Below are 11,504 nucleotides of genomic sequence, written 5' to 3' on the forward strand. Positions count from 1 at the left end.
TTATTTAATGTATTTACTAAATCTTTGTGTGTTTGTTCTCATAAGGTGATTAGAGGTAATTAGCTCTTCCTAAAGGTTTAATGTGCAAGTCTTATGTGTAATTGTCAAGGTAATTTTCTATTTTACTTTCCAAGGTGATACATACATACATACATACATACATACATACATACATACATACATCACAACAAAACTTTCTTCTCCCTCCTCCTCCTCCTCCTCCTCCTCCCCCTTCGTCATGCAGTGAGACAAGTCCTCAGATGAAGTCACAGGAATGAAGCAAGAGACAGAGAGAGAGAGAGAGAGAGGAGGAGGGGAGGAGGGGGGGAAGGGAAAAAGTCTTGTGTGTCAGTACACATGCGTAGAAACACCCCGCAGACATAAATACTCGAGTCTTCGCCTGTTGATTCAGTTACCCTTTAGACGCCGAGCGAGTTGGGTCTGTCCCTCGTATCCTCCCCCAGCACTTCGCCGCGCTGTGATTGTGATCTACGAAATTAATCCTTAATCCTCACTAATCATCTATGGAAATAAAAACCCTCTTTATTAATAGTAATGTTAAGGATTTTATAACAATATGTGATGGATTAGGATAAGATTTGAGGTCTTTTTTTTATGATAGTTGGAGAGATTATTTTTAATTATTTTTTTTTTTGGTAATTTTTTTGGTTTAGAAAAGAAAATATTGGTTGACCAAGATGTTAGGACGGACATACCTCATCGTGTTGCTGGTTGAAGCTTCTCTACTGATCAACGAGACTTACAGTGCAGGTAGGTGAATAGTGGTAGTTGTGGTAGTTACGACTAGTAGCAATCAACAAGGAAATAAATAATAGCGATGGTGGTAATGGTGATAATAATACGAGTAACGATGGTTGTAGTTGTGGTAGTAATAATGATAAAATTTACTGGAGTTGAGAGGAAATAAATTACGATTGTGGTAGTGGTGGTGGGGATGGTGGCAGCGGCAATAACATCAATGATAGTTTTAGCGATAGGGGTGACAGTGGTAAGGGTGGTAGTTGTGGTAGCGGTAATGATAGGGAGATATTATTTTTGGTTGGATTGTGGTAGCAGTAGTTGTATTTGCGATAGTGGTAGTGGTGGTCGTATTAGCGATAGTGGTAGTGGTGGTAGTGGTGGTTGTAACATTAAGAGTGGTAGTGGTGGTCGTAATAGTGGTAATGGTGGTCGTAACAGTAATGGTGGTAGCGGTGGTCGTAACAGTAATGGTGGTAGTGGTGGTCGTAACAGTAATGGTGGTAGTGGTGGTCGTAACAGTAATGGTGGTAGTGGTGGTCGTAACAGTAATGGTGGTAGTGGTGGTCGTAACAGTAATGGTGGTAGTGGTGGTCGTAACAGTAATGGTGGTAGTGGTGGTCGTAACAGTAATGGTGGTAGTGGTGGTCGTAACAGTAATGGTGGTAGTGGTGGTCGTAACAGTAATGGTGGTAGTGGTGGTCGTAACAGTAATGGTGGTAGTGGTGGTCGTAACAGTAATGGTGGTAGTGGTGGTCGTAACAGTAATGGTGGTAGTGGTGGTCGTAACAGTAATGGTGGTAGTGGTGGTCGTAACAGTAATGGTGGTAGTGGTGGTCGTAACAGTAATGGTGGTAGTGGTGGTCGTAACAGTAATGGTGGTAGTGGTGGTCGTAACAGTAATGGTGGTAGTGGTGGTCGTAACAGTAATGGTGGTAGTGGTGGTCGTAACAGAAATGGTGGTAGTGGTGATCGTAATAATGGTAGCTGTAGTGGTAGCCGTAATAGCGATAATGGTAGCCGTAATAGCGATAATGGTAGTCGTAATAGCGATAGTGGTAGCCGTAAAAGCGATAGTGGTAGCCGCAAAAGCGATAGTGGTAGTCGTAATAGCGATAGTGGTAGCCGTAAAAGCGATAGTGGTAGTCGTAATAGCGATATTGGTAGCCGCAAAAGCGATAGAGGTAGCCGTAATAGCGATAGTGGTAGCTATAATAGTGATAGTGGTAGTCGTAATAGCGATAGTGGTAGCCAAAATGGCGATAGTGGTAGTCGTAATAGCGATAGATAGTAGCCATAATAGTGGTAGTCGTAATAGTGATAGCCGATAGTTGTAGTGCCTCGGAGTTGTGCCAGGTGTGTCAGGTGTGTCAGGTGTGTCAGGTGTCAGTAGAGTTGTCACGACAGGAAGATGGTGCCGGTGTCATCAAGTGTCATATGGCGCTATCTGATGGTGATTTATTATGCATGACACAGGTGGTAGTGTTTAACTGTTATGCGGTCACCATCTGTCATCTCTCGTGTGTGTTATGGAAGGCAGTCTCTCTCTCTCTCTCTCTCTAGATGTCAACTTTAAGTATAAGATTTATTTATAATTTAATCTTCAATGTAATTCTCACAGTACCTGAAACGAGAGAGAGAGAGAGAGAGAGAGAGAGAGAGAGATACGTTACAAAAAGTATAAGTAATATTTTCTAAGTTGCTTGAAGTGCGTTATCGTAAGAGAGCTTTTCATTGTAATTATAAATAATGATTTTGTCGTAATTATCCTCAAATAAAAAACAATAAGAACAATTTAACCTAAGTATAAGTAATATTTATAAGTATCTCTTAATTACGTTATATTTTAAGTAGTTTTAAATATAAGTGGAAAGTAATGTTTCTTATAAGTGTCCTCTATAGTAAGTGAAAATCAATGTATAAGTACAGGTAATATAAGTTTCTTAATTAGTGCACTTTTTCATTATAAGTAACAGTCATACATTAAACAAAATCAAGTGAGGTGTTAAAAGAGCAATTTATTTATGTTTTATATCTCACAATTATTTCACTCATTAAATTTCATAAGTTAGCTCCGGGTCGTGTTGGCTCTATGGTCTAACATTAGCTGGTTTTTATTTTGTTTTAATTTGGAGGCATTATTGTTTTAGTTTTGGGGGGGTTAAATTATATAAAAATAGGAACATTTACATTTGATCATATTTAGTGATGTTACGTAATTAAGTTTGGTTTGGTTTATTTATTTATTTATTTATTTAGTTATTTTTTTTTACGAGGAAGAGCTCACCAAGGCACATGTGATCTACCCATAACCAGGCCTAGGGGCGAGAACATAAGAGTGAAAATAAGTTTAAACAAAAAATATATAGAAAATGACAATATTAATCTACACCACGAAGATGCCGGAAAACCAACTTTTTGAAGTGAGGCAGATTGTATGAGTATGGAAACACAGAAGGCAGAGCATTCCCCAGTTTGGCTGTGTGAGGAAAGAAGGAGGTACTATAACGGGTTATTCTAGTGTGACCGACATCCACAGAGAAACGGTGGGCACCACGGGCAAGACGTGTGTTACGAGCCCACGGCCTTGACGGCGGTACACAGGATGCCAATCAACCGAACATTGCCCGTTAAAGTACCTGTAAAAGAGAGAGAGTGAAGCAACATTACGGCGGAGAGAAAGGGAAGAGAGATTATCAACTAAAGGAGGAGAGTCAATAAGACGAAATGCCTTTGATTCCACCCTATCTAACAGTTGGACAGAAGAAGAGCCACCCCAGATATGAGAGCAGTACTCCAAGTTAGGACGAATGAATCCCTCATATACTTGAAGCAACTACTCAGGAGTGAAGTAGCTACGGCATCTGTATAGCATTCCCAGCTTTCGGGAGGAAGCTTTAGCAGTGTTGTGGATGTGTGGCTTCCATGACATATTAGAGGAAATGGTGAGGCCTAGCATATTTATTTTAGAATTTGGCAGAATGATTGCGTCCTGAAATGTGATTGGTGGGAGATCACCTAAATTGGAAAGTGTAATTGGTAAATACTGTATTTATTAGGTTTGGTTAGGTTCAATTTGGTTAGGTTAAGTTTGGTTTGGTTAGATTAGTTACGTTAGATTAGGTTAGATGAAATTAGGGTTTGGTTACACAAGGGCGTAGGCTGTAGGGTGAATATTGGGTGTGTGTATAGGGTGTAGGGTGTAGGCTGTGGGGTGAATATTGGGTGTGTGTATAGGGTGTAGGGCGTAGGCTGTGGGGTGAATATTGGGTGTGTGTATAGGGTGTAGGGTGTAGGCTGTAGGGTGAATATTGGGTGTGTGTATAGGGTGTAGGGTGTAGGCTGTGGGGTGAATATTGGGTGTGTGTATAGGGGTGTAGGGTGTGAGGCTGTGGGTGTGAATATTGGGGGTGTAGGGTGTAGGCTGTGGGGTGAATATTGGGTGTGTGTATAGGGTGTAGGGTGTAGGCTGTGGGGTGAATATTGGGTGTGTGTATAGGGTGTAGGGTGTAGGCTGTAGGGTGAATATTGGGTGTGTGTATAGGGTGTAGGGTGTAGGCTGTAGGGTGAATATTGGGTGTGTGTATAGGGTGTAGGGTAGTACTGGGAGGCCGTGGGATGGCAGCAAGGTAAGTCTTAACCCAGGCAATGGTTCGAGTGACAGACGAGTGAGAGCGTAAAACATAATTTAATATCTCCTGTGTCTTAATTAAAAATAAATTAACTCTCCCTATTTAATTCCTCTTGAACTATATAATTATAATTAACTGATGAACTAGTGACTATATTACTCAAGAGGACTTAACAACGGGTTATTACCGATAGTTTCTCTTAATAGTTCATGATAACATTTCATTCGCTCAGTTAAGTTAAGGAGGGTATTTAATTAATCTTAACTACACACCCCGTTAGGTTAGGTTAGGTGGATGGAGAGGGGGGAGAGGGGAGGTGGATGGAGAGGGGGGAGGAAAGGGGGAGGTGGATGGAGAGGGGAGGAGAGGGGAGGGGGATGGAGAGGGGGAGGAGAGGAGGGAGAGGTACACATGTTTTGTCTCACCTGTGTGTGATGTATGACACCTGACCCACTTGGCGGACAACCTGGACTCACCTGTAAATAACAAATTACTCTAAACAAACGGAGGTAAATACAGGTCATAGTATCATGTTCCTGGTTCCCATAATAATAATAATAATAATAATAATAATAATAATAATAATAATAATAATAATAATAATAATAATAAATATAACAATATTAATAACAATAATAACAATAATAATAACAATAATAACAATCACTTTAACTCACACTGTCTAGGTTAAACACATAATTTCACCTGTACTCACCTGTTCAATAAAGCCAACTGGAAGCTGATCAACACTCTAATCCTTCACACTCTCTATATGCCTCTCCGTCACCTCAAATTGTGTGTTAAAAACTGTTATTTTACTTTCTATAACCTTTTGTTTATTTCATTACTTAATATTCAGTATGTCTTGTTTATTTATATCGACTTTTATTATATCGTACTTATAATCTGTATTGTAACGCACTTAGGACTACAGTAACGCACTTAAGAACGCTACAGTAACACACTTATAAGAACTAGAGTAACACACTTATAAGAACTAGAGTAACACACTTATAAAGACTACAGTAACACACTTATAAAGACTACAGTAACACACTTATAAAGACTACAGTAACACACTTATAAACGCTACAGCAAGACACTTACAATATAAGAACTACAAGTATTAGAATAAAATCTACAAAATATTAAGTAGTGGGATTAAATTTTTTATTATTAACAAAAGACAAAATCAACAAGCTCCTATTTCGTTATAGTGAATCACCTATTAATAACGGACTATAGGCAGAGAGGAAAGTCCGCTATGTCGAGGATCTGTTAAATCTGACATTCCCATTTAACGGATTACATGGCGAGAAATTTCCGATATATGGAGGTTAAACTGTATCTAAAGTCACCAAACTCACCGATATAAGAATTTGGTGAACCGAGAATTATTATTTTTTTTGGTGTAGACTCCCAGAAAATAATAGGCCTATGATATAAATAACGACACAAAATCTCACCCTCATTATATCACCATCATTAGGACTCGTCACCAAGTTGAATGTAATGGTGATTAGAAAATTAATCTCATGAGCGAAGTATGTACTTTTCACCAATAAATTCTGTGTCAGGTTCAGGAGCGTTAAATATCACCAATTAATTCATAATGAAAGGACTTGATTTGATCACCAAAACGTTAGAATGTCACCATGGAAATTTAATCAGTGGAATTCATCACCAATTTCACCAGAATATGAATATCACGTCTAAGATGTTCACTAGCCATTAACCTTTTGATGATGAGAAGAAGAATTAATCACCATTTTAAATTTTCACGGAGAGATACCGAATTTTTTTCACCAATTAACTCATCTTGGTTGTAATTCTCACCACCAAACATAAACGAATTTGGTGATTTTGTGTGAAGTTTTTATATCAGTCACCAATTAAAAATATCACCACTTACACCACTAAGAGTTATTCCATACAATAACAGCAAAAACAAAAACAAAAACATCCAATTATCACCAATTTCACCCCAAAAATATACACATCATAACCAAAGCTATATTCACCATTCTCACCAAAATAAAACCTAATTACTTGGTGATCGAAAATTCTCATTACATAAGCACGATTATGGTGCCATGGGATATTTTGTTCCATTACAACATTATTATTATTTTTTTTGGTGATGTGAGTTAATGTTGTCATAGTAACCACGTACAGTAAACAATAGCTACGATAATGTTGTCATAGTAACCACATACAGTAAACAATAGCTACGACATTGACACTTAAATCACGCGCCTGAAATCACAAATAACACCAACCACAACCACTACCTATAATTATCACCAATAACCACTACTACAACTATTACTATCACCCAATAACCACAACTACTAACTACAACAATCACCACTTAAACTACCTCCTAAAATCACCAATAACCACAGCCACAACTACTACCTACAACTATCACCAATAACCACAACCACTAACTACAACAATCACCACTTAAACTACCTCCTAAAATCACCAATAACCACAGCCACAACTACTACCTACAACTATCACCAATAACCACAACCACTAACTACAACAATCACCACTTAAACCACACTCCTAAAAAAAAAAAAAACCCACACCTCAACTTGGCAATTATTCCTACCCTATCAAACCCGCCTGGTCAAGCCTTTAGTGAGTAGAAAGCAATAAAATACAGTAAAACAATTCGATATACGATCATCCTTCTCTCTCGTCGACATCAAACGCTAATATCACCAGGTTTCAGATGTCACCAATTGAATCATCGTTTTTGGGAGCACCATTCCGACTCCAATGACACACACACACACACACACACACACACACACACATCAGGCGTTCAAATTGTCCCGGTGAATTGGAATGACAAGTCACCAAAATGTGAACTAGGAAGGAATTTGGTGATTAGGAAGTGTGTGTGTATATAGACAGATACATACATACATACATACATACATACAACGATGAAATTTATGAATGATCACCAAGTTCAATTTCACCATTTGATCACGGCTATGGTGTTGCTCGATGCCAGGTTCACCAATTAATAAAATCATTGTGACTGAATTTGTTGTAATTAGTAGTCACCAAACTTACTATGTACCATTATCACCAAGTACATCATGGTGACCAACGTACATTCACATCCCCCCCAAAAAAAAGAATAACCAATACGTGAGAAAAAAATAATGGTGATATTAGAAATCTTTTATCATTATCAATATCACCAATATAAAGAAAAAGAAGAAAAAAAAATGATACACAAAAAAAATTGATATTTCACCAACAGAATCACAGGGGGAATTCAATCACCATCAAGGAGAAATTCAATCACCATCAAGAAGAAATTCAATCACCAAAACTCCTTGAAGAAAAAATATATCTAAAAAATTTCCTAACAATAAAAAAATAAATCAGAAATTCCTAAATATCAAAAAAAAAAAAATCACCAATCAAATCTTCACCAGAACTTCAATTACCAAAACACACGTCCCAGAAATATATCCGTTGTGGTGAAGTGATGTGGTACAGTGTGTGTCAGTAAGTTAGATGTGGTACAGAGTGTGTCAGTAAGTTAGATGTGGTACAGTGTGTGTCAGTAAGTTAGATGTGGTACAGTGTGTGTCAGTAAGTTAGATGTGGTACAGTGTGTGTCAGTAAGCTAGATGTGGTACAGTGTGTGTCAGTAAGTTAGATGTGGTACAGAGTGTGTCAGTAAGTTAGATGTGGTACAGTGTGTGTCAGTAAGTTAGATGTGGTACAGTGTGTGTCAGTAAGTTAGATGTGGTACAGTGTGTGTCAGTAAGCTAGATGTGGTACAGTGTGTGTCAGTAAGTTAGATGTGGTACAGAGTGTGTCAGTAAGTTAGATGTGGTACAGTGTGTGTCAGTAAGTTAGATGTGGTACAGTGTGTGTCAGTAAGTTAGATGTGGTACAGTGTGTGTCAGTAAGTTAGATGTGGTACAGTGTGTGTGTCAGTAAGTTAGATGTGGTACAGGTGTGTGTCAGTAAGTTAGATGTGGTACAGAGTGTGTCAGTAAGTTAGATGTGGTACAGTGTGTGTCAGTAAGTTAGATGGTACAGTGTGTGTCAGTAAGTTAGATGTGGTACAGTGTGTGTCAGTAAGTTAGATGTACAGTGTGTCAGTAAGTTAGATGTGGTACAGTGTGTGTCAGTAAGTTAGATGTGGTACAGTGTGTGTCAGTAAGTTAGATTCTGTCAGAGTGTTAAGTTAGATGTGGTACAGTGTGTGTCAGTAAGTTAGATGTTACAGGTGTAGTTAGATTGTACAGGTAAGGATGTGGTACAGAGTGTGTCAGTAAGTTAGATGTGGTACAGTGTGTCAGTAAGTTAGATGTGGCAGTGTGTGTCAGTAAGTTAGATGTGGTACAGTGTGTGTCAGTAAGTTAGATGTGGTACAGTGTGTGTCAGTAAGTTAGATGTGGTACAGTGTGTGTCAGTGTTAGATGTGGTACAGTGTGTCAGTAAGTTAGATGTGGTACAGAGTGTGTCAGTAAGTTAGATGTGGTACAGTGTGTGTCAGTAAGTTAGATGTGGTACAGTGTGTGTCAGTAAGTTAGATGTGTACATTGTCAGTGTTGATGTGGCAGAGGTGTCAGTAAGTTAGATGTGGTACAGAGTGTGTCAGTAAGTTAGATGTGGTACAGTGTGTGTCAGTAAGTTAGATGGGTACAGTGTGTGTCAGTAAGTTAGATGTGTACAGTGTGTGTCAGTAAGTTAGATGTGGTACAGTAGTAATAACAGTGTGTCGTAAGCTAAATGTGGTACAGGTGTGTCAGTAAGTTAGATGTGGTACAGTGTGTGTCAGTAAGTTAGATGTGGTACAGTGTGTCAGTAAGTTAGATGTGTACAGGTGTCAGTAAGTTAGATGGGTACAGTGTGTGTCAGTAAGTTAGATGTGGTACAGAGTGTGTCAGTAAGTTAGATGTGGTACAGTGTGTGTCAGTAAGTTAGATGTGGTACAGAGTGTGTCAGTAAGTTGATGGTACAGTGTGTGTCAGTAAGTTAGATGTGGTACAGTGTGTGTCAGTAAGTTAGATGTGGTACAGTGTGTGTCAGTAAGTTAGATGTGTACAGTGTGTGTCAGTAAGTTAGATGTGGTACAGTGTGTGTCAGTAAGTTAGATGTGGTACAGTGTGTCAGAAGTTAGATGTTACAGTGTGTGTCAGTAAGTTGATGGCACAGTGTGTGTCAGTAAGTTAGATGTGGTACAGTGTGTGTCAGTGTTAGATGTGGTACAGTGTGTGTCAGTAAGTAGATGGCAGTTAGATGTGGTACAGTGTGTGTCAGTTAATGTGGACAGAGTGCAGTAGTTAGAGTGGTACAGTGTGTCAGTAAGTTAGATGTGGTACAGTGTGTGTCAGTAAGTTAGATGTGGTACAGAGTGTGTCAGTAAGTTAGATGTGGTACAGAGTGTGTCAGTAAATTAGATGTGGTACAGAGTGTGTCAGTAAGTTAGATGTGGTAACAGTGTGTGTCAGTAAGTTAGATGTGGTACAGTGTGTGTCAGTAAGTTAGATGTGCTACAGTGTGTGTCAGTAAGTTAGATGTGGTACAGTGTCAGTAAGTTAGATGTGTACAGTGTGTCAAACACAAACAACAAGTAAGCTAAATGTGGTACAGTGTGTGTCAGTAAGTTAGATGTGGTACAGTGTGTGCAGAAAGCTAAACTGACCTGTTCCGTAGTATCAATTTCTCGTTCAAAACAAACGACGAATATCATCAATCTTGTTTCACTCTCACCAAATATTAGGCAGCATCCTTCCCCCCTCCCCTCCCTCCCTCCCTCCCTCCCTCCCTCCCCCTCCCTCCCTCCCTCCCCTTCCCTCCCCCACACGCACGGATCATATTGTCAATTTGGGATGGTATAATCAGAGAGGAGAGAGGGAGAGAGAGAGAGAGAAGTATATATGAATGAGATAAAACAGAAGAGAAAATAGACAGACAGATAAAACCGATAAAATATTCTCTGTCTCTCTTCCTTCCATTATCCCGTCTTTCTCTCTCACACTCTCTTCCCTCTCTCTCTCATTATCTCTCTCTATCCGCCTTTCTCTCACCATTATTATCTTTACGGTCTTTTCCCTTCTCCCTCTCATTTCCTCTCTCTCTCTGTCTTTCCCCTTTTCCTCTCATTCTCCCTTCTCTCTCTCCCTCCCTCATTCTCCCTTCTCCTCTCATATCTCCCTCCTCCCTCCTCATTCTCCCCTTTCTTCCTCCCCATTATCTCTCCTCTCTCCCTCTCCCTCCCTCTCATTCTCCCCTTCTTCCTCTCATTATCTCCCTCTCCCTCTCCCTCCCTCTCATTCTCCCTCTTCCTCTCATTATCTCCCTCCCTCCCTCTCATTCTCCCTTCTTCCCTCCCATTATCTCTCCCCCTCTCCTCCCTCTCATTCTCCCCTTCTCTTCCTCCTCATTATCTCCCTCTCTCCCTCTCTCCCTCCCTCCCTCCTCTCATTCTCCCCTTCTTCCTCTCATTCTCCCCCTTCTCTCTCCTCCCTCCTCATTCTCCCCCTTCTTCCTCTCATTATCTCTCCCTCTCCCTCCCTCTCATTCTCCCCCTTCTTCCTCTCATTATCTCCTCTCCCTCTCTCTCCCTCCCTCTCATTCTCCCCTTCTTCCTCTCCCTCTCCCTCCTCTCCCTCCCTCTCATTCTCCCCTTCTTCCTCTCATTATCTCCCTCTCCTCCCTCTCATTCTCCCTTCTTCCTCTCATTATCTCTCCCCTTCTCCCTCTCTCCCTCCCTCTCATTCTCCCCTTCTTCCTCTCATTATCTCCCTCTCTCCCTCCCTCTCATTCTCCCCTTCTTCCTCTCATTATTCTCCCTCTCCCTCTCTCCCTCCCTCTCATTCTCCCCTTCTTCCTCTCATTATCTCTCCCCTCCCTCTCTCCCTCCCTCTCATTCTCCCTTCTTCCTCTCATTATCTCTCCCTCTCTCCCTCCCTCTCATTCTCCCCTTCTTCCTCCATTATCTCTCCCTCTCCCTCTCCTCCCTCATTCTCCCTTCTTCCTCCATACCCTCTCCCCTCTCTCCCTCTCCCTCCCTCCTTCTCCCCTCCTCTCTATCTCTCCCCTTCTCCCTCTCTGCCTCCCTCT

At 40.4% G+C, this 11,504-nt stretch overlaps 1 protein-coding gene across 1 annotated transcript in view; it reads left to right on the top strand.

The window, feature by feature from the left end:
- The first annotated feature begins 431 nt into the window (after positions 1–431).
- The window catches only part of LOC121868172 (neuronal growth regulator 1-like), a 126,402-nt gene continuing 115,329 nt past the window's right edge, over positions 432–11,504 (top strand). The window contains exon 1 of the mRNA XM_042368481.1: positions 432–771. Coding sequence (XP_042224415.1) covers positions 699–771 — 73 coding nt within the window. The 5' untranslated portion in view covers positions 432–698. The remainder of the gene's footprint in view (positions 772–11,504) is intronic.

The sequence above is a fragment of the Homarus americanus genome, unplaced genomic scaffold, assembly GCF_018991925.1.
Source record: "Homarus americanus isolate GMGI-L3 unplaced genomic scaffold, GMGI_Hamer_2.0 scaffold22904, whole genome shotgun sequence".
Lineage (NCBI taxonomy): Eukaryota > Metazoa > Arthropoda > Malacostraca > Decapoda > Nephropidae > Homarus > Homarus americanus.